General features: G+C 40.6%; 1 protein-coding gene across 1 annotated transcript; it reads right to left on the minus strand.

Moving 5' to 3' along the window:
* Positions 1 to 17: 17 nt before the first annotated feature.
* ppp1r9ba (protein phosphatase 1, regulatory subunit 9Ba) lies at positions 18 to 23,881 on the minus strand. The gene is made up of 11 exons (XM_079456214.1): positions 23,746 to 23,881; positions 20,793 to 22,166; positions 8,483 to 8,615; positions 7,737 to 7,857; positions 6,616 to 6,720; positions 6,156 to 6,291; positions 4,269 to 4,412; positions 3,963 to 4,016; positions 3,652 to 3,881; positions 3,446 to 3,542; positions 18 to 3,375 (listed from the first exon to the last, which is right to left on the minus strand). Exons 2-11 carry the CDS (start codon positions 22,107 to 22,109, stop codon positions 3,322 to 3,324), a joined length of 2,391 nt encoding a protein of 796 aa, XP_079312340.1. The 5' UTR covers positions 22,110 to 22,166; positions 23,746 to 23,881; the 3' UTR covers positions 18 to 3,321.
* Positions 23,882 to 24,198: the final 317 nt, after the last annotated feature.

Consider the following 24,198-nt stretch of genomic DNA (forward strand, 5'->3'; position numbering starts at 1 on the left):
ATCAAACAAAATCAGTTGACAACGGGACTTTCAAAACTGACAGTTTAATACTGTTGATCAGCACATATTTGCATTTATTATTCATGACAGTAAATATGCAACCAGTCAAATTTCAAATGAAAAACATCTTCCTCTGGTGATAGCATTTACACGGCGGTGTAAAACGGGAACTGAAATAAAGCATAAAAACAGTTTCCTTCCACACTGCAATCCGTAATGTTCACCTCTTTATCACATCTCTGTTAATATCATGAAATTTTGAACTGCAAATTATTTTCTTCATGTGGGTTTGAAGTATTGAAGTAACTTTTAAATCATTATCACTGGAGACAATTTTGAATACTTTTCATGATTTTGCTCGGTAACTGATTCGTATTTGAACTGAAAAAAGTTACGAATAACAGCTTTAAAACGCACAGCAATTACGATCGAGGTTATTGCCGCTTTCCATCCAATAGGGCTACCACTAAGTTACTGCTTGTTTAACACCAGCCCAGCACAACATCATCTTTAAACTAGTCATTGTGAGCTGACTGTATTAGAAGTCATTTTAAATAAACCGTAGACAAGAAATATAAAGAGGATCCATAATACCAGAGCACAAGACCAAGTCCTTTCCTGTACATGGAAGCAATTTCATTTCATTAAAGGCAAAAGCTAAGCTAAGCGTCGATGATGTAGATGTAAAGCGTTTGATCCAAGTTTATTTTAAACATCAGGTTGCTTGTTCCTACAGTGTAACAGGGTTACAAAATGTATCTTGCAAATGTGACACCCTCTGGATATCCATCAACAATACATTTCAGCTAACAGCAAATATCATGTTAGAATATCCTTATCCAGGTACATCATCAAATCTTTCATAAAAATGAAAAAGAAAAACCTCAAAATATTTATTTTATTAGTTGTGGACTAATGACCCCCTCCCAAAAAATGACGTTATTTTCTAAATGAGATAACTCGGTTTTTAAAAGTTGAATGTGCATTCCAATGAATATCAATCAAACTGCAGTTGGTTTGTTTTGATTTAAGCTATAAGTCAAAACCTACAGCTAACTAACATAAATAAAACCATGATGTAAAAAAAGTTATCTCATTTTGGAAACAAACTCTTCATTTACTAACATATATATATTTTCTAGTCAGTGCTTTGAATCCCTTTTAATTTGTTCAATTGAAGCGTGTAGCTTTCTCGTATTCCATCTTAATATGCAGAGAAAACAGTTACCATTGATTTTACTTTTCAGCTTCAGAACAAAGAACAACCTCAGATTATTTACGACTAAAGTTTACCAAAACCAATTCTTTTAGGATTCTTAGAATCTGTTGCGAGACAAAACCTGCAATGAATGTTTATTCTATCCTTCCGTTTGTCCATTGCGATAAAAGAAGTGTAGCATTAAGAATAATGTAGGGAAAAGAAAAAAATGACAAAATGTCTTCGACGACACACTAAAATACTTGAAATACTTCAATACTGCATTTAAAAAACAAGGACTGAAAATGTGATGGTACTTCCTGAATCAAACACCGAGGAGAACAGAACACAGCTATCGGATTTAACTGAAGAATTCATCTCTTGAAAATGACCGCTCTGGAACTCGGTTCTTACGTGCACCGTTACATCAAATCAAATGCGATGATTTATCCAAGAATGGTTCACAATTTCACACAGAAATTCCTTTCGTGAATGAGGTGTCGACATGTCTGAATGGATTTAGGAAGAATGCTGATCTAAGACCAGCTCTTGATTTAAGTTGCAGAAGCAAAAGGCAGAACACCTGAAGCCTTAAACGCCCCCCATCAACTGCTGTCAAAATTCCAGTTTCCCCAGGAGTACAATCGAAACAAACTCTATTTTAAACATACATTGAGACAGTTGTGGGTTATAACGCCACAAAAGAGAGATTCCACATTATTGTTAATGAAATAATAATACTGAAGAAAATGCAGTTCCAAGTGTGTTACTGTGGTCTCTAGAGACAGAGACAAAGAGAGCTGGTAAAAAAGGCCATGATACACAATTCTTTCTCTGAATGTACAGTCTCATACCTGGAGTTTGCTTAAAGTGATAGTACAGCCAAAAATGAAAATTGTCTCATTTACTCACCCTTTTGTCATTTCAAAGCTGTATGACTTTCTTCATTAAAACACAAAATAAGATATTTTGAAGAATGTTGGCAACCGAACAACATTGACTTGCATTGTTTTTTGATCCATACGATAGAAGTCAATGCGTACCGCCATTGTTCGGTCGAAATATCGTCTTTTGTGTTCTGCTGAAGAAAGAAAGTCACGCAGGTTTGAAATGACCAGAGAAGACAGTGATGACATCCTTTTCATTTTTGGGTGAACTTTAACTGACTCGACAGAAATACACTCTTAAAAATAAAGGCGCTACAAAAAGGATCTTTGGTTCCACAAAAAACCATTCAATCAAAGGTCCTTTATCTTTTAATAACCTTTGGCCACTTTGTGGAATAGGAAGGTTGTCCGGATGTTACATGTTCTCTGAGGAACCATACAAGCAAAGGTTCTTCTGTTGCATCGTGAAGCATCTTTATATTTAAGAGTGTAGGCGACATTGTAAGAGAGACACACCGTGCGGTGACCTCCGACAGTTTTCGAGCTTCACGCTAACGCTGCACTCGATAACTGATGTGAATCTCACCTATAATCGCCTTTTCTTTTAACACTGGTTCATGAACATGTTTTTTTACAGAGCCTAAAAGCCCCTAATGCTAAAACTAAACGTCAAACTTACACTCCTCACACCCTGTTTGCAAATGCTGTCCATGCAAAAAAATGTAAATGGACACTTTTTTTACCTTATTATTTGCCTATATGTGAAAGGTAAAAGCCCCTCTCCTCCCCCCGGAACATTGCTTAAGCGGTTTTAATATTTAAATATATGCAAGAATATATACAAACAGTCCATTCGCTCCGATCGTCTCCTCATTAACGGGGGGCTTCCGTTCTGTCTGCGTCTGAGTAACAAGCTTCTGCTGCAAGCGTTTTGAGTTTTACATTCCTGCCGAGTGCAGATACGGCCGTGGTTCCTTTAAGGGCGCTTAGAAAGAAAGGAGGAAAACGGGACTAAATGCTTATATAAAAGGGCCTCCTGATGGGCAGACGTCTGTCTGGTGTCTGGTACAGTGTGTTTGGTTTGTCCACTCCGTTTCCCCGGTAACTCCCCCATCATCATGTTTCCTGTAGTTCATCCGTTCGGCTTCAGGTCGTGGAGGAAGAATGTGGGCGGGGGAGAGTGGGCGGGGTCGAAGGCGTTTATCTTGTTTCTCCATCTTTTCCGCAGCGGGAAGCTTACGAAGGCTCTAGGTTCTTCAAAGCGCCCAGCTTTGATTCCAAGTCTGTAATCTGAGAGAAAGAAAGACACATAATTATGACAACACAGTGTGTGCATAGATAAGAAAAAAGAAACACAAACCTTTTCCTGGAGGTTTTCTGTCTCCACCTTGTGACTGGCCTCTGATTCTTCTTGTGCTCTGCGCTGCGCTGTTTCCTTCTTCAGATACTCGATCTCTCTGCGTTCAAACACACACACACACAAATAATATATACAGTACATATGTAAACCAAACTCATTCCGTACCCACTCAAGAGATTTCAGTACCCACAATCCCGTGCACTCACTTCTGCTGATACTCTTTGATGAGGCGCTTGGCTTTGCTGTACTTGCGCTCCAGTGCCTGATACTGTGTCTGCGTCTCCTTCAGGTGCTCGTCCACCGCCTGGCATAAGCTCTGAGCCTCCATCCAATACCCTTCCAACTTCTCCATCCGCTCTTTATTCTCCCTCACCGTCTGCTCCAGCTGAGCTTTCTCCATCCGCCAGCGCAGCTTATCCTGCTCAGCGTGAGCCAGCTAGAGACAGAGAAAGAGACCTTGTCACGAGGGCAAACCAAACGTTATTTACAATAGATGTGAGATCAGTGGTGGTCGTACCTTCCTCTTGATCTGTTGGATCTCAGCCTGAGTTACTGCATGTTTTATCTGGAGCTAGAGATGTGGGGGAGAGATTGACATGTGTTATGACATCATTGTTACTTTGTGCAAATTTCGCATTCTGCAGATATACATTTATGATATAATTGAACAATTCATACAGAATTTCTATTACAGCACATCAATCTTTTATTCTAAGGATTCATCCTTTGACACCAGTGACTATGCTGCTATTGCAGATTTATTTTTAATAAGTGTTATGTGGTTTTGTAATCATAATGTTTTGGATCCATGTGTCCTACTGACCTCCTTAAACTTGTGCGTAAGTTTCTCTGGGTCCATCTCCACAGGAGAGAGCATGTCCTCGTTCTCGGCCAGGTCGAACACCTCGATGGCGTTGGGAAACATGGGACTGATCTCCTCCTCCTCGTCTGTGGCGTATTCACCCGTCTGCCAGAGAGAGACAATAGATGGTGAATCATCTGATTAATAAACAAACACTGTAAGAAAACATCATTGCTGTAGAACTAACGTCAATGCTAGTGTCTGAAACAACTACATCTAAATCATGTTTCCATATATATCCAATAATGACCTGCCCTTTAAGTGCTACATTAAACATTCAACATATTAACCATTTTACAGGTGATTATGATTTTAATAATGAAATTCAGCTCTTCTGTCAGCCCGTGGCCTTGACTCATTTTTAGTGTGTATTAGCGTACGGTTTACCACTAGGGGTCAGAGTTGTGCTAGACAGAAGCCTATTACATGCCAGGACATCATTAAAAAACCCTTTAACTGGCCAACCACCATTTTGGACTGACTGTGGTACAGCCGGACGGTTAAATCTAAGAGCAGACGGAGAAAACGGCAACTGCTGGATACACTGATGTGACACACAAAAAAGATTCCCACCCAACAACATAATGAAGTCCCTTGTGTATTTTCAGCGCCTCAAAATGAAAACATGCCCCGACACATCTGAACATAAAACCACCTGCGTGTTCTCGACATCTCAAACTGCAATTACTCGGACCCCAAGACTCCCGCACACCCGACACTCCCTCAGAGTCTCTGCAACCGCACCACTACTACAGACATACTTTAAACAATGGACATGTATGGACAGAAACTCCCCCACAATCACTTCCTGTCTGGATGAAGGAAGCGAGTGGCCATGCAGTTTATGACACGTATGACAGAAACTCTTGGTTCCCCTGATGTAACGTTTTGTTCCCGTTACTGATGTTATATACAAGCTGTTGTATGCGTAGGTTGGTATCCGAGAGATGCTATTATTGTTATCAACAAGAAATGCAACAAATAAACTGTATAGATGATGCCACTGCTGTCATTTAGTAAATATACAAGTCAAATAAATATAAAAGTATATATTATATAAGCTCTGATATATTTATGATGTATGAACATCCCTATTTTTTATGCATGTGAAGTCATTAATAAGAGATAAAGAGGGCTATAAGAGAGTGCTTCCGTATTTTTTTCTATCACTGTGTCAGTGTGGCCGTCTGAACTCTGACATGTGGGTAACGCAGTAGACAAACTGTCACTTCCAGTGTGTCTCAAACACTGAGACAACATCAGACTGTGAGGAGGACATTGGGCCGAGGGGGGAGCTGAGCATGCTGCGCCCCAGATCTCCAGAAATACAGAATACGAGAACAGCTCATCTTCAACACCTGAATTATTTATCGATTCTCCACACATTCACGCCATGGCGACGTGGGCAGGTGCGGGGGACAATTATGAGATGTGAACAGGACGTACCGCTTCATGTTACACGAACAAGAACTGCGGTGCAGATAAACAGAGCTTATTATTGTGAATTGTAATAAACTCACTGAATTCTGCTTTAACGTTTCCTACCTCGAAGATGTTCTGTACCGCGCGCTGAATTCAAGTAAAGTCACATCTAATGACTAGTAATTGAAAATATTCAATGCTAATCGGCCGTCGGCGCCACGAGAACGTGTACATTGCCAAAGAAAGCTAAAGTCAAGTGTTTTTGAAATAATTCAATGTGGTTTAAATAACAGAGCTGTCCATTGTTTACGGCCACATCATTTGCTTACTAAGACAGTGCAGTTTGTTGAACAAATTCAATAAATGCAACGGGAAGATTCAGAGCACTACATTTAGTTTTTTGTAGTTCCTTGAACCAAACATCACCTCTTCGTCCTCCTCCATGTAGGGGTTGTAGCGTTGTTCCATCATTTCTCTCTGCCATTTCTCCTGCTCCAGCGTCTGTTGGATCAGCTGGGCCACCTCGCTCTGCTCCCCTGGCTTCTCCCGGCCAATCACAAACCTGCACAAAGCAAACAACAGCCAATCAGGTGAGCAGGAGCGTGACTAATTTATCACGCAACTGCACTGGTGGATTATCTTCCATTTTTATTCTGACGTATGTTTGATGGGTTCTAGGGAAGCGGAAAACCAAGATGATGATTTGGATTAAAATGGAAATGGATCACAAAGTTTAAATCGAATATCATTATGTAATTCTTACTCTTCTATCTAGTATTTCAAAAATTTGCCAATCCAACTCATTTTGATACATTTTAATAAAGCTGAAAACCAACGCGTGACATGGATCACAAGTAAACTTGTTAAGATGTTGCTAGTTTCTTACTTGACAACTCCACTGGTGTTCCTCAGGACGGATGCTGCGAAATTCTGCGTCACGCCCACCAGACTGGTTCCATCTACCTCCACTATCAGGTCGTTCACCTGGATCCTGACAAAAAGAAAGAACAGAAGTGCGCACAGACGTTCAGTACAATAGATCTGTGAAATGGTTGCAGCAAAAATCTCTATGCGTAAAAAAACGACGCTGCCAAAGAAAACACTCATTTGGTGTGAAACAGACTGACCAACGGCAGCAGTGAATCAGTGCCCCACTTAACTACACCTCTTGTAATTCAGGCTGTTGAAGTGATCGATCGGGCCCTCTAAGTGATAAAGCATGCCAGCTTCCACCAAAGACAGCCTACACCAGCCTATCAGGACAGCTGGTTGTTTGATGGACAGCAGGAGAACCAATCGGGAACAAGATAGTGATGATGGGGTGTTTTTGAGTGATGACAGTTCATTTTCAGATGGGCTGTTTCTCACAGTCCTTGCTAGCACCATGTTCTTTCTGCTACATTAACACATTATGAGCTAAAGAATGTAATGCTATTGGCCGAATTGTTATTATTCGCACCTTTTGTCAGACTGACGTGGTCTTTTAGATCAGATTCGAACTATACATGAGCAAACTACACAATCCACATCAATTACATCCGTTCATTTAAGCATTAAGATGAAAAAGCATAAAATTGTGTTAATACTTAGATTTAATGTTATTTATATTTAAAATAACAACTTCCACAAGTACTAACAATAAAAACACTTCTATAAGAATAAATGGTTATACTGGTTCTACCAGTATAAATCACAGTATGACCTGCAGGGTGGGTGCGGTTGAAATGAAGCAACTTACAGCAGACAACTCCCTCAAATATACTGCAGCATTCAAGTGATGTGTGGTCACATGTGTGCGTACAGTATAACAGACATTTTGCAGCGACTCTGAACGCAGACTCTAATGAGATGAGCTATTTAAAACACATCAAGAGACTGCAGATGGATGAAGATTTCATGCAAAATTTAAGACAACACACAGCACACACTGTGCATGCAAAGCACAAGTATTCGAATGCTCAAATCCAATAAAAGATCGAATTCAGGTGCTTTCATTTTCCAACTGACCTTTCGTCTCGATGGGCGGCTCCTCCTTCCGTGACCGTCTTGACGAAGATTCCTAGTTTTTCAAGGCCCATGTCTGCACCGGCTCCCATCCCGATGATGCTGATTCCCAAACCGTCATTGTCTGATCCGAAAACACAAAGTTTGCTTACAAGATTTTTGGGGTACAGGTTGTTATGGTACCGCAATTTCTTATTTATTTACCATATTATCCATACAATAGAACAGAGAACTCATAAATGGTCCTTAGAAAAGCTTTAGGGCTTTTAGATGTTTATAACTAAATAATGAGCTTATGAGCTGGGATTAACATGTGATTCAATCTTGCAAGTGTAAACAGATTGAAGAGATTATTTATAAATGATTCTTTGCACTGATCCTCTTGAAACTATGATTTTGTGAAGATCTCTTGTTTATTTGTCGTCAGCTGACTTCCAGTTTCTTTAATTCTGCTACACAGCGGTGAAGTCATGAGTGTCATATAAGGTCAATGTGTGCTGAATTGAAAATGTTTACATAGCGGATGAAGCTTTTTCGACCTCCTCCACCCAGCGCTGTAATATTTCAAATCCAGTAACCATGGTTACCGCCAGCCTGCTTTAGAAAAAGCATCGACCCCTCCATGTTTTTAATCAGCAAAAGCTGCTTACTTGGCAAGCTTCTTGAGAAAGTGTGTTTGGAAACAGGAAGTTAAGGACATCATACCACGAATGCCATACCAGAAGTGTGGTAAAGAAAAAATGGAGTACCTTTTTCTAACTCCACGGGGAAGAGGTCCAGTCTTTCCACGCGCTTCTCCAGTTCATACTCGGCCGAAGCTGCCATGGGGTCGACCTCATCATTGCGTCTGTCGTATTCTTTGTTGGAGTATGTGGTGAAAACCTGTAAAGATTAAGGACTTGAGTAAGAAGTAGGAATGAATTAAACCCGGCTATCAGGTTTAGCAAAATTGAAATCATCTTTGGTGTAAGTGTGACTTAAAGGAACAGTTCACCCAAAATGAAAATCTTGACTTTATTTGTTCACCCTCAAGTTGTTCCAAATCTGTACAAATTTCTTTGTTCTGATGAACACAAAAGAAGATATTTTGAAGAATGTGGGCCACCATTGTAATTTTTCCTACTATGGGAGTCAATGGTGGGCAAGAAATGTTTGGTTACAAGCATTCTTCCAAATATCCTTCTCTGTGTTCATCAGAACAAAGACATTTATGCAGATTTGGAACTGTTCGAGGGAGAATAAATGATGACAGAAGTTCGACAGAAGCGTGTCGGGTGGATCAACTAAGCCCAAAGTAAAAGTGGATTTCAATAACCGTGATTCACAAGGCAATGCATACCTGCCACAACATACAATAGTGAAAGCACCATATACACAGGATGTGAAACCAGAATCAACCCGACCTCATACATTAGGCTGAGCAACAGTGATATTTAAGCGTAAGATCACACAGAAATTTCTCAAGGAAACAATTACATATTGTTCGTTTTCTCGCTATTTATTCTGTAAGATCTCAGTTCTGGTCCATCTTAGCGCACTTGGTAAATGATAAGGACTCCTGTAGTTATCTGCTAAATATTCAGAGCTACAAACACTCCTCTGTAAATCATTTTTCTCATGCCTCGGGCGGTACAAGCAGCTGTCTACTAGCTAAAGTCATGCATCAAACTACCTTCACAGAGGCAGTGAAACCACACAAGCATACAGCGTACCGCTATATGAGCTATAATATTGAAACGGAAACAGCAGCACATATAGTGTTGAAGAAGCCTTTGATTATGTGACTCGTAAAACATCAGCGAATCTGGGGGTTAGTTTCCTGTTTGGGGAACAGAAAAGTAAAAGATTATCAGTCTATAAAAGAGGCAACCCATTGGATTTTCAATAGTCCATCTCTCCATGCTCAATGAACAACATGAAAGTCAATTTACTGATCAGAACCCAGCCCCTCGTTTTTCTTTTCTTTCTTATTTCGTCTGCAGTGGGACATTATTTATGTGTTATTATTATATGTGTCCATGTTGTTAACTTTGCTTTTCTTCTCATTTTTGTTTAGTCATTTCCAACTTCCTTAAACCAGCCAACCACGCGGAATTTGTCTTTCACAATCACCCTCTCCGTCTTTCACTTCATGCCCCATCTTTCTTAGTTATCATTCACAAGTTTTCGTCTCGTCCATTTTTACTTTGTAACAATGTAATTAAATACATTATTAAATGATGAGGTCTTAATTTCTCTGCATCTGTATATAAAAAACAAACAATTGAATACAAAAGCTATTAAATAGCTCTATATGTTTAAAAGGCTTATTTTAAGTATTATTTTTTATGTATGATGTATTTTCTGATAGAAAACCAGGTCGGACCTGATTAAGGTGGTCAGCCTGTTTTTTGGAACATGAAAGATGGTTTGCTTGTGGGCCCACCTGCTTTCATCAGGTCAAAATCTGGTTCACCAGCTGATCAACCATCCAGACTTGGCATGGACCATCCTACTACAATGTATGCCCAGCTTGGACTTTTTATACACCATGTAAAACGATCAGCTTTTACCCAAAGCTCTCTTCACTGGGTCACTCCTGTCTTTCTCAAATCCCTCCCTTGTATTATTTTTTCTCTAAAAATATCCTCTCAATCTCAGAGCTGAAGCAAACGGCAGGTCGGTGCACCCTCACTGTGCATGCCATGGGCCTGTTCACATGTCTCTGTCTCCATAGCAACGGCTTGGCGATTGTGATTATGACATCGCCGGGCCATTTTTTTCTCCTTCTGCACCTCCCCCTCCTTTTACCTTCCTCTATCTCGTTATTTATTCCTTCCAATGGCTGTGAAATAGTTAGGGAGGGGGTTACGGGTCTCACGGAGACCCACAATATCTTGCCGCTGGCAATTTGTTTTGTGAAAACTAATAAAACTACATCTATAAAAAATTCATGTTATTCATGTACACTGCCTGTGTGACTGCATATGTTATTGCTGACTGACTAAACTGGTTTGGTCACTTCAGGCCAAATCAAACAACCCAGTGCCAACCGATTCTGTGGGGTGTCTGACCCAGTCCTCCATCTCCTCCGTCTCATTTGGTATCTCCCTTTCTGCACCTCTCTTCGTCCGTCTCATACGGAATGTTGGAAGCGACAGCAGAAATGCAAAGTCCAGATGTGCATGCCGTAAAGAGAGCAGAGAAGAGATTTTATTCAGGGTATATAAGAGATACGCATGCAAAGATGCTGTTTGTGCATGTGGAAAGCTGCTGTGTTTTGGCTCAGATGTCTGTATTCTCGCTGGTATGCAGGAGACGGTGCAGTGTGTTAGCATAACGGCAGGCAGCCCCTCCCTCACAAGCGAGAGAACACACACAAACCTTCATTTATCTGCATGCACTCCCTGGACCGAATAAAGGAAGATGTGTTAAAAAACAGAAAAGGTACATTACGTACCTTGTGCAACAGAAAGGGAAAGCAATTGTGTGGGCTAACGTGCTCCACAGATCTATTTCACTCTTGTCTTTGCGCATCTGTGCTAACACTGTTCTCTCCGAGCCACTGTGAAAATCGCCCTCTCTGGGCACTGTTTTGACACTCTTCGCCTGGTTGCTATGGAGATTCAGACTGATGCACACTCTACGGAGACGAACACAAGTGACACGGACACAAGAAAACCCCAGGCGTTCTGAAAGGTTGTGACAAATATTGTTAGCAACAATCTAAATCCTGAAAATCACACGTGTGATTCAGCTGCGGGGTGGTCTACTGTAACCCACAGACAGGACAAAAAGAGAGATAAATCGGGTGGTACCGCATGAGCTTGTGAGACCCCATCCCTTTCCTGTTTAGTATCATGAATACATTTGCATACATCATTCTGTTTCAAAAGTTTCATTAGAATTTTATGCTAAATGTCAAATTTCGGAGAACCAAGGCTAACTGTTGGGTGATGTTCCTTTACTTTTGGAACATCTTTGGCTATATGTTATTATTCTGAAGATTAGAATGAACTTCCTCAAATCACATCAAAATAATACAGTCGCATCCTTTACAAATCAGTTTTCTTCTATTAAAAACTTTCAGATAGATTACTTTATGCCATCTAGAACCGTGTTATTAAAACCTTACACACTGGCTGTGTTACATATATATCTTAGGTTACAGTACATTTTTCCACCTTCAACACATAAATAATTCAGGATCTTTAGATGCACTTAAAGCACAGGCAGGTATCTAGGAGCAGGGTCAAAACTGAGGGAGCCCTTCTCAGCTGTATGCAATAAAATCATAGACTGTATAAAACACGGACGTAATGTCTCCGTGTTGGTTTCACGAGAGAAATCGGAAGGTTGCCGCTTGAATAAAATACGGTAGAGTCGGTGATCGCTCTCTTGTATTCACAACATAAGCACAACAGGCAAAGGAGGAAGTCAGCTTTGACAACAGGAAGTTGTTGATTATGATCAGAGCTAAACTTGGAAGGATAAAGCAGTGCGTAGCACTTTAGAACCTGCAGAGCTTTAGTACAGTAATGCAGATTTACAAAAATACAGTACATAACGAAAACGAATTAATTTAGGGAAGTCCATTACCACCTCAGTGGTCTCGCCTGCATACATACACTCCGTGACCCGATAACCGGAAAACCATTTGCACCCATTGATTTAATGTGACATTAAAGGATAGCCAATCAATCAACCGATCAATTTACCAATTAACCAATCATCCATTTGGCAGAGTTATTGATTTTAAAATGCTCCGTATTGCTTGTGTGAAAAAAATAAAAACCTCAAATTGTATTTAAAGTGATAGTTCACCCAAAAATCATCATTTACTTACCCTATGTAATTTCATACGTGTATAAATTACTTTGTTCTGATGAACGCAGAGAAAGATATTCGTAAGAATGATAGCAATCTTCAGTTCCGGGACATCATTGACTACCATAGTAGTTCAAATTAAATGGTCTTCAAAGGTGCCCCAGAACTCTTTGTTTTCATAAATTATTCAAAATATCTCATTTTTTATTCCTACCATGGAAGTAGACAATATCCCAGAACTGAAATGGCTAACGGTCTTACAGAACAGAGAAATGTATACAGGTTTGAAACAACCTGACGGTGAGTAAATGATGACGAAAGTTTCATTTTTGGGTGAACTAGACCTTTAAGGGTTGGTGTGAAAGATTGAAACATGAAAAATCATTGAAAACCATTACTCGTGTTGAAGAGATAGTTCGGCCAAAATGTTTTATCTGACATCATACAATGAAAGTCAATGGGGGCCTGTGTTGTTATCAACGTGATAATATGAAAATATTTTCTGTTTTCTGCAGAAGAAAGAAGGTCATACAAATTTGGGAGGACATCGTTTTTGGGTGAACTATCCCTTATGCTATCTTAACCTGAAAATAACCACAGCATCCAAAAGCAACCCCCAGGGATCCACCATCTGATCATGTTTCAAATTCCTAGCAAATCTGATCTTCTGTATGCAGAAAAGTGTTACTTTATACCAACTCCTGCGAAACACATCACGGATCTTTAACCAGAGCAGCCTTGCTCCTAAAGAAAAGAAATAAAGTTATGATTCATTACTGAAACCATGACACACACCTTGTTTGTAACAAGTCCTGTAATCTCACAAGACACGCTGCTAATCCTTTAGGAATCAACCTGTTGGCTTAATCCCACCAAGTGGAGATGTGCATTGTGGGTAATTGACCTCTGGCTGCTTTTTGCTCGCTTTTAGGAGAACGTCTCTGCGGCATTCTGGGAACCACTAGTTGTGGATAAAGTGTTAACATGCAGACTGTTAAAAGAGTTCACTGATATGAGTATTGTGTTGTGTGGGTGGGTGGGTCATAGGTCAGTTTTAAGATAGTGTCACACAACGTTCAGTATTTCAGTGTGTGTTACGACTTGAGTGCTGTTTGGACGAGATAAATGGCGTTCCAGAAGAGGGAAAACAATCACACACACACACCTCAGGGGATTCCTGTGTAGTCCACAATGGTCTGTCCTGTTTCCACTAATACCACCTTTAGTACGCTGATCTACAGACTGACCAGCTGTTCCAAAATTTTCCAGCACACATACACAAACGCACGACTGTAACTAATTGTATTTCAGTCTCTCGACATCAGGCCTGCTATTCAGAGTGCCGGAATGCGGTCTCTAATAAGATTGAATGGGAACCGTGGATGTCAAATTTCTAAATAACAAGACCTCATCCCCCCCTCCCAAAGACTCGTTCTCGTAATCTCTTTGTAGCCCGCATGTTCGTAAAATATTCATACAGAGTTAGACTGAAATTAAAAGTGAATAACATAAAGGAAAGCAAGTGATGAGAGAATTGTCATTTTTAGGTGCACTTTCCCTTTAAGAAAAGACGGCAGGCAGAGTTGGACTGAATCTGCAGCGGTGCTGTCAAGATGTGTGAACAACAAATGAGTTTAATAAGAAAACCGAGCTGGAAATGCAATTCTGGCTTTATGTCTGCCTCCACTGCGGCGTTCCGGGAAAACTCATCCGAGGATCCGTTATCGGAGCAAACAAGGTGGAGGAGAGTAAAGAGCTCAGAACACAGTCCACTGCAACCACTGATTTACATTGTAAATCACTATGTAAAGAAAAAGGTGGAGTGTATAAAAAGCAAGCAATAGAGATGCGGAGGGTGAAGCATCATATCATTAAGTGTTTTTGCTTCTTTGCCGAGTAGATATACGATAACATATTAACATAACGCTCTGTAGAGCAAGTTTGTCCATTTAGGGCTACTGTTGAAACAAAATGGCCAATTCAATGTAAGGGGACCCGTGGCGTATGTAGAAAGAAATATCATTAATTATGTAAAGTCTTCATACACCTCTGAAGACAGTCATGTCTATTATATTGCATTTCTGTCAATAGATCGAAATAATTTTATTAAAATAATTTCGCACAGCACCTTTAAAATGCCTCTCCAATTTAGGGCTGCCGTGCCTTTAAGAAGGAGTTACATGTGAAATGAGCATCAATAATAACTGCTGTGCCATTGTGCTCATACACCAGTATGTGAGGTTATTATTTTATCTCCGAAATTCATCTCCAGCTTTAAAGGAGTAGTTCACCTCCAAAATTAAAAATCTGTCATCACTCACACACGCTCTAGTCATTTTAAACCTGTATGACTTTCTTTCTTCTGCAGAACACTAAAGAAGATATTTGGAAAAATGTTGGTAACAGAACAGCACAGCCCCCCCCCCCATTCACTTCTATTGTAACCAAGTGAATAGGGGGCTGTTGACAACATTCTTCAAAATATCTTCTTTTGTGCTCTGCGGAAGAAAGAAAGTCATACAGGTTTGAAATGACAAGAGGGCATGTAAATGATGACAGAATTTTCATTTTGTAGGTGAACTACTCCTTAAATAATTCAAAATGTTTTACAAGTACATGGACATACATTTCGAAGATCAAGAAAAAAAGGAATTCCTGATGTTAAGGCCTCTTGAAAAAGGAGGCGGCCTCAGAGTAGAGAGCTCCACATAGAAAGAGACACAAGGAACAGGCGCTGTAGTGTGCCCGCTTCCAACGTGACCCTGGCAACCTTTCTTCAGCAGACTGCCTGTGAGTGAGCCAATGGCTGATTTTCAGCTCTCCCACACAGAGGAAAAAAGGCGTTTGCTGCCTCGGCTGGCATTTCTCACACAGGAAGTAGCTAAAGTGGCTAACTGTGCCGTATACTGGAAAAAGACAGCAGTGCCCCACCGCGACAAAAGACATCAAAAGATTGAGTCTTCTGCCTACCTATTGTACTCGATAGGGAACGCAAAGACTGTTTACTGAAGCACTGTATGTTTACAAGTACTCAAGCACACTTCTGGTTTATCTGTCGAGAACTCGATTAACCAAAATGCACATCCCTAATGTAATCTGTCGTTTTAAGAGCTAGAAATAAAGAGATTTCGCACTGTCCATTATCATAACTGTTGTGTAATCAGATACTGTTTTGGAAATAGAACTATTGTTCTAGATACTAATGTATCCTTCAAAACAGGACAGGAGGAGAGGGTTTTTAAGATAGAAAAGCTGATAGCAGTGTCATAAAATGATAAACATCCCCTAATGGATGTTACAGTTCAGTGAATAGAGAAGCCAGCCAAATAAACAGGTGCAATAGTGCCACACAACAAAATCTACCCAACGACTGATCAATATAATCTTAACCCCCAGCAAAATATCACACATTGCCCTGAAACCACCAACATGTTGAACATATGAAACAATGCTTCGATATTGGCCGACCCTTTAACCGTTTCCTTAGAGCCAGACTTCCATGCTAGCCATCAAGTTATATTTGTGCGACTTCAAAAACGCTGATAACGTAGAGCAGTTTAACCTTGCAAGCGATTCGCAGGGAGGTGGTATACGGTTGAGAGACTGGGTTTGGCCTGGGGGCATTTTTAAAACGGTACGATCCAAATAGGAATTGCAAATGCAATTACTTTTAAATGCCTCAAAAGCGGAACAGGATTCAATCTCTAAAAAGGCAGTGGTGTTACAAATGAACTGTTTTGAGTATACTTTGTGAGACTGATCCATAACAAAATGTCAGGTATTGTATTAAATACTGAAGCATTTTGATCTGAAATTCAAATGAAAATGTTATAATCTGTCATTTTAATGATAGGTGACCTAACTTGGGTGGTAAACAAGCCTCTGTTTTTCGCTCTGGATTAAAGTGTGACTGTTTTAAATGCCAGCAGAAAGAAAAAGCTGAAAAACATGAGAGCAAACAAGCTTACACCATACGCTGAAATGAGTATAGAACAATTCAACTAGAGGTCGGGTCAGCTGTGGCCTAATGGTTAGAGCGTTGGGCTTGTGATCAGAAGGTTGCTGGTTCTAATCTCAGAGCCAGGAGGTCATGACTGAAGGGCCCTTGAGCAAGGCACCTTACCCCTGATTGCTCTGCAGTAATGTGCCACTGTATAAAACTACTTGTAAGTGGCTTTGGATAAAAGCGTCTGCCAAATGAATAAATGTAAACTAAAAGATTTTAAGCTCTAAACATAAGACCACACGTAGGTTTTTGCGTTGGCTCTGACTGTGTCTAGACGATCTCCGACCAGCCACCGCATGAGAGGATGGGCAGTGAGAACTGTTAAAAAAATGAGGCCATAGATCAATCAATAATCTCACCAAAAACCAATGCCTTCTGTGGTATTTAAACAGTCCTCCCCTGGCTGTTTTGTATATAATTCAGCTTCTTTTACGACCCATCTGTCTTCGCCCATCTATGACTCAATGTATGAAAGGTTTAATTGGAAGGCAGTTATCTAGCTTGTTTGACATCCCTGGAAACCTCCAGGAATGAAAATTTAGGGATGATGTACAGACAGAATTTAAGACAGATAAATGGCACAATGTAAATAGGGCACTGGCTTGTTCAATTCAAATGTTACCATTTGGCCACATTGCTTTGGCTGAATGAGCAAACATAATATACTTTAAATCTCAAAATGTTAAAATATTTGTTAGTTTTCTTAAGATTGTGTATCTACAGTATAAAGTAAAGTGGTTAAATCATAGACAAAATGGCCTGCTAACCAAAACACATGGAATTATAAATATATGTAATGCATTTTATATTATAAATATTATCAAATAGTTTATTATTAACATTGTTTTCTGAATGTTTGCTGTCGCACCATCGGGCACGTGTACAGTTTATTTGCCAACTACCCTCATACTAAAGTCAATGCCATATGCACTATTAGGGAAGTCTTCCATTTAAGGAAATGTTATAAAATATATTGTAAAAATGTAATATATTATTAAGTGGAATCTGAGGAATGCTGTGACATTTCTGTCACTGGAGGACAAAAGTATGCTGTTAAGATACTATGCTCCATTTGCTTTCATTCATTTGAGCTAAAGTTTGGCTCTAAAGGCCACTCAACATGCAGCAGAGCGTGGAGGCAACCAAGCAGAGGCATGGGTGGGTTTGAACCTCTCATTTAAAAACATCCGCTGGCCCTTTAAGATATAGCATTTCCTTTTTCTAGCAGTTTCCTGTTTCAGCCTGGTAATAGGCCTCATTCAACTACCGAGATCAATCGAGAACCCCAAACCTGCAGCACACAGAAGCTTTGGTCTCTATGTTATTTATAGTATTCGGGGCTACAGTACCTTAAAGCTAAAGTTCACCTCAAAATCAAAATGGAGTTATTTTTTAATCACCAACATGACTTACAACATGCTTTAAGACCTCCTGGCGTCTTTGGAACACAAATTAAGATATTTCAGGTGACATCTGAGAGATCTACAGGCCTCCTCATAGACATCATGGTAACAGTTGTTGTCAAGGTCCAGAAAAGTACTAAAGAAATTGTTAAATTGGTCCATTCGCTCATAGTGGCTCAACAGATTTTGAAGCGACGACAATTTTAGTTGATATATTCTCAAGCTGAATACGCGTGAACGCGAACCATAGACTGACAAGATTGGAGAGCTTCATTTTGAGGTTAACTTTCCCTTTAATCTCTCAAAAGCTCTATGACCACCTGTAGTGCAAAGAGCAAGACTTTCTTACTGGATTATGTGAAAGTGAGCACAACTCAACTATTTCTGGACGAAATCTGTTGTGAGCTGCTCCAACGGCCTTATGTCCGCTGAGAGTCAAAAAGGGTCCATGTGCAATTTATTCTGTAATCAAAAGACCATAACATTTCATTGTACTACTTAAAGCAGTGATTCTCAAACCGGGGGCCCCAAGATGGATCCAGGGGGCACAGATGTTGTGGCATTTTATGAAATATAAATAATTTTGCATACATTTTATGCAATGAAACATAACATAAATAAGACCAGAAACCAAAGTAATTGATGTTCCAGAATTTTTTTTAATAAAAATGTTTTTGGTTTAATACAAATTCTAAGTTTAAGATTATAATTATTTATTTGGGGGCCTTTAAAAAAAAGTCTGAGAACCACTGACTTAGAGAGACTATTTAAAAATCATTACCACATCATTTCCTGTTATTCCTTAACAGTTTTCTCACAGTCAACTTTTGAGTCAAATCTGACTTAATACATTTATTTTATATACAGTTTTTGGGATCTGGTCTGGCCACATCTAAATCCAGAGCCTCTCACTTCCAAGATGAGCAATACTGGTCTGAGTTCAGTGCTGAAAGTCAACTTCTACAAATAGCCATAAATTCATCGTCTCTTCCCCATGAAATTGCAGTTACTGTACTATTTCTGTAGCTCGACCATGAGAGGTTCTGTCCACCTGTCTGTTCTCTCAAACCACTTAATAGCAAAGTCAGAATATCTACAAATAACATAAATGCAAATGATCAACAAAGGTACAGACGGTTTGATAGATGTTGAATATTCGTCCTAGAAATCGTTACAACATTAACACGTAAACAGCAGGGTACATTACGCACAGATGGTTTATGAAGGATTGTTTTGTGTATCTTTCTCACACACAAACTAATATAAAAAACATAGACGTATGACCTTTAAACCAACTCTTGTAAACTGGTTGCTTGTTTGAGGGCGTCTGAGTAACATTTGACCCATAAATAAAAACCACTAACCTTTTTTTTTAAATAGTCAAATATAACACGCAGACAGGCACGATGCGACATGACAACCTGCTTGTTCTCAATGGGTTTGTCGCGCCACATCCAGCGTGGACAAAATTTAAAATTATAATGGGTTCTAATGGGTTCTAATGCGTTTCTAATGTCTTTTGTTGTGTTGCATCGTGCCGGTCGCGTCCGGTGTAGACACGGTGTTATGTGTCTGGAAATATATTTTATTACATTGCATTAAGAGAATGCGGTGGAATAAACATGCTCATACTCAAAAATTACAATAATCTATAATTAACATTGGGTTACAAATGGATATGATGTTCACATTACACATACAATAAAGCAGGTTTCTGTCTACATCAAGCTGTAGTATCTGTAGTGTGAAAAAATGACAAATATGGATAGAAATTGTAGATATAAAGGTTTACACAAATAAAAAACGGGAAGTGCTGTGCATAGCAGGTGCAGACTTTTACAGTATGGGAGTTTCAAGCTCCCAGTGAAGGCATGCTGTAGTCATGCTGTATCTGAACTGCACACTGTGTAATCTTACTGACGTCTATGGGATTTAATACCAGGGGGTTTGTTCAGCCTTTACAAACTGTTTCTATTATAAAAGACATCCTTCAAAGCACAACACATGATCACTGCAGCAGCAGCAAGTGGTATAAATATTCCAGACAGACAGCCACAACTTTGTACTCTGTTGATCAGATAAACAGACGGTAGTAATCATGTGAAGGTGCCTCAAGGAGCTATACTAGCTCAGAACAGTAAACGTTTCCGATACTTAAAAGACACTAAAAGCTGGATGGATATCGGTCAACAAAGATAACACACGATCACTTCCAATGAGAGACCAATGAAAGCCATGTCCAATGCAATGCAGCTTGAAAACATTGATTCGTCTCTGTTCTGTCTATGGTTTAAGATCAGTTACGTACACCATTGTCTCATAAACCAATTTAGAAGCAACGGTCCCTAAAACACAGAGGAACACAACCACGTGACTCTCATACAAATAGAAGAGTGTAAACCACCAGACCAACCTATCTTCGATCAGCTGAAGTGGGTCCTCAGGGGCTGATGACGGTGCATTGAGGAAACTGCAGGCCATGAAGCAGCTTTTTCATGGAGGTATAGACAATTTGAGAAAACAAAGGCCCGTACTACTGCGTCAAGCTATTAATAGTTTTATGAAATCATCTGAACGGATGAGATCTAACACTGCTTCTAAGAAAAGCATTTGAGTTGAGTTTCTCCTCATAAAGGATCTGACATAAAATGTAAATGTGCGTTCCAGTTACCATCCAGGCTCTGTCCAATCGCAAAATCTGCCAAATGATTTCTGTTGGAACCAGCATTTAAACTAAACTGCGCCTGCTGCTTTTATTATATAAAATGTACACTATGATGCTGTTATGTTTATTACACATTGCATGCTTTGTTTCAGTGTTTGCTTTTGTACACAAGCTCTCACCTTAATTGGGTTTGAACTGAAACCAATCTTCCTGCTTGGTGGAGGTTCGTCTTCTGCCGGAAGCCCGGGGATCTCTGAACAGCTGGATTCTGGTTCATAAGCATCATCATCCTCTGGCTCCTCATCGTCATCCAGCTGGCTACCGCCGGAGTCCTCTCCGATGCCGCTATATGCGCTGATGTCCACAAGGTCTGCTTCTGAGATATCCTCTCTATGGGATTCCTCCTCAGTGTAGGCCTCTCCAGCTCCTTGTCCGGTTTCCTCCTTTTGTTCCGAGCTGCTGGTGGCCTCCCCGTTTTCAAGCGAGGCGTGGACATCCGCCTGTACCAGTCTGCTCCCTGCATCTGATGGATGCTCCCCATGTTTGGACTCTTTTACTGTGTGTGAAGCATCCTGGATCTTCTCTAGGTTTGTATCGGCTGTGCCAGACGACACATCTTCACGTGGTTTATTGTTGGGTCCATCTGGCTGAATGCCTGCCCTGGACTTCGGACTCCCAGGAGCACCCTCGTGGTCTTCTCCCTGACCTCCATCCTCCTGCTCGTCTGTCAGAGGGACAGCCTGCACCATTCTGGTGGTTTGTGAGTTGCTTCCTTCAAGCTTGCATGGGGTCGGGGAAGTCGAGGACGGTCGGTGAAGGTTGTTACGCTGTTCTGCTCTTTCGAACACAGCACTCAACTGGCTGACCGTAGGAGACACAGCATCTGCGGGACAATCCTCAGCGTCAAGCCGGTCCAAGGATTCTGTGCTTCCATTGAAGCGAACCACAACATCCAGACGGCTGTCCTGAAATCCTGACGCCCGCTCTTTCTTCAAGAGGATTCGATTGGTTGCGGCCTGCTTCTCCTGTAGGTGGCGTTGTTCGAATATCTTTCGAGTTTCCTGCAGCTTGGTAGCACCGGTGACAGCCCCTCGAGAACTGCTGCCATCAGTCTTTACATCGAAGCGGCTAACCCGCTCTGACACAGTCCCACCAAGTTTGAGCAGAGCACTGTGATCCACATTCTCGTTCAGACTGCTCGCTCTAGGGAGAGAGAGTCGGATAGATTGATCGTTGGCCTTCGATGGGTCCAATTCCTCACCGGGAGAACCCATCTGCATGAACATGTTCTTGATGCGGTGCACATTGGAGCCGTACCTGCGGCCCCGACCCTGCTGTCGAAGTTTCCCATCATCTTTATTCACAGCACTTGAGTTTACCGGCTTGAGAGCTTGAATTCCAGCCTCATATGCGTTCCTGTGCGGGGAGGCGCTTCGGGATACGAGGGGGGTGGCTGTGCTGCCGCTGGGTGCAGATGGGGGTTCAGTCTTCATCATGGTTAATCAAACAGCAGTAAAGATGAGCAGAAATGGCATAGCCCTCTGCTTCTCCGTCTTAATGCAGGACAGAATGTCAGAAGGCCATCAGGAAACAGTGAAGATCAATCCATGCAATCAAAAAAGAGGAGAGAAACAAATATAAATGAAATGCAAAAATTATGTATAACTTCGAGGCTTAAAAATAAACTAAATCAACTTAAACTTGATTAATTCTGAAGCCCATATAGCAATACATATAAAGTGGGAGTATTTGAACACAAAAATTAATGTAAAGACTGACGGGCATACACAACGAAGTGATGCTTTTTGGGGACGAGTATGTATGTAATCATTCCTCATCACATATTCATCATATTAGCAAGACCTTAAAAATTCAACATACGATATTAACCCAGATAACACAGGTAGTGTGTTAGATGTCTACTAAAGATCTGGAGGTCTGGTATATATCTGCTCTGTAAAAACATCTGCTAAATGTTTTAGAAAGAGAAGTTTGACATACGGTCTAAATCATAAACATCTTACAGACACCTTCTGGATGTCTTTATGACGTCTGACAGCAGACGTCTCAGAGATATATTGCAGATGAGCGAACAATAAAACAAATACGTCTTGGAGATGTAAATGCAGACAACAAATATATGTCTGCCAGAGTGCGCTTTCAGGGAAATCACATTTTATTATTTATTGACATTTATTACACAATTGTGTTTGAGGGGATTCATTGACAGCTTCACACAGATGCCCCAGGGTCAAAAAGCCAGAAAGTTACATCCTTATTTGTTTCTCCTCATTTTAGAGTACACTTACAATTTCATTGAAAGCGTGTTATCATTTTAATACACTACCACCTTTAAATAGTAACATTCAAGAAAAGGGTAAAAAAGCTTAACGCGCTGCTGCGAAACGCTTCCGTAAAAACACATTTCTCGAAGAAACGCTCGAGCGCAATAGCGCACAGATGAAGTCCGTTAAGGATGCGTATTTATTTTAAAAAGAAAAGCCAAAATGTTAACTTAGAAATGTGCATTGATGTTTTTTGCTCATTTATCATAGTCCGGTATATGTAACGGTAACGTTATATGATCTATGTAGGCTATAAGCATCTTAAAGATCCTCTGTCAGGAAGTCAGAATATGAACGAATTTCCTGAAACAAAGTAAACAAACGTGAACGTAAGAAAATCGTTTGATGATATCATTTTATAACGTTTCGTGAATCCCTGGGAAATACCGCACATACTAGTAGACAAGCAGGCTTTGTTGTGATCCCATACCGCTGCTGATGCCAGCAGATGACTTATCTCACCAGGCTTCAGGCACGACAACGTCCGGCTCTTTTTCATTTTCGTTGAATCCTAATGCGTAAGAAAGACCAGATCTGCAATTAAAACGGCATGTTGTTTTTGTGTCGATAAATGGATTTAAGAAGTGTCAACATATTAAAACTACAGCCTGTCAAAACACGACACTAGGACCCCGCGGAGCGCTCGGGCCCCGCTTTCTGCAATGATGCCTCGACTTCCTGCATCCTCACCCGTCCACATAACTGTTCTGCTCTGTACGAATCAAAGGGAAAAAACGCGACAAAACGCGAAAATTACGTGACTTCTTTCCTCGCGATCAGATGTTACCTTGTTTGTCGTGTTCATCGAAGACCCTGTGGCTTATTCAACGCAAAATCCTTCTGTTCGCAAATCCATTGTGTCCACGAGCCGTTTCGCCCTCTTGATTTCCCCCCACGAGAGTGTGACGCGCCTGCTCTCTCTCTCTCTCTCTCTCTCTCTCTCTCTCTCTCTCTCTCTCTCTCTCTCTCTCTCTCTCTCTCTCTCTCTCTCTCTCTCTCTCTCTCTCTCTCTCTCTCTCTCTCTCTCTCTCTCTCTCTCTCTCTCTCTCTCTCTCTCTCTCTCTCTCTCTCTCTCTCACACTCTCTCACACACACACACACTCTCATCACCAACAGCAGCAGCATCACTGAGCTTAACCATTTCAACAGGGCCAAACTGCAAAAACTACAATGTTCTATAACGTATAAGTATTTGGTACAGCAATTGTGTTTCTAGTTTCCCATTGTGTGTGCTAAATAC

Source organism: Barbatula barbatula (assembly GCF_947034865.1).
Source record: "Barbatula barbatula genome assembly, chromosome: 5".
Taxonomy (NCBI): Eukaryota; Metazoa; Chordata; class Actinopteri; order Cypriniformes; family Nemacheilidae; genus Barbatula; species Barbatula barbatula.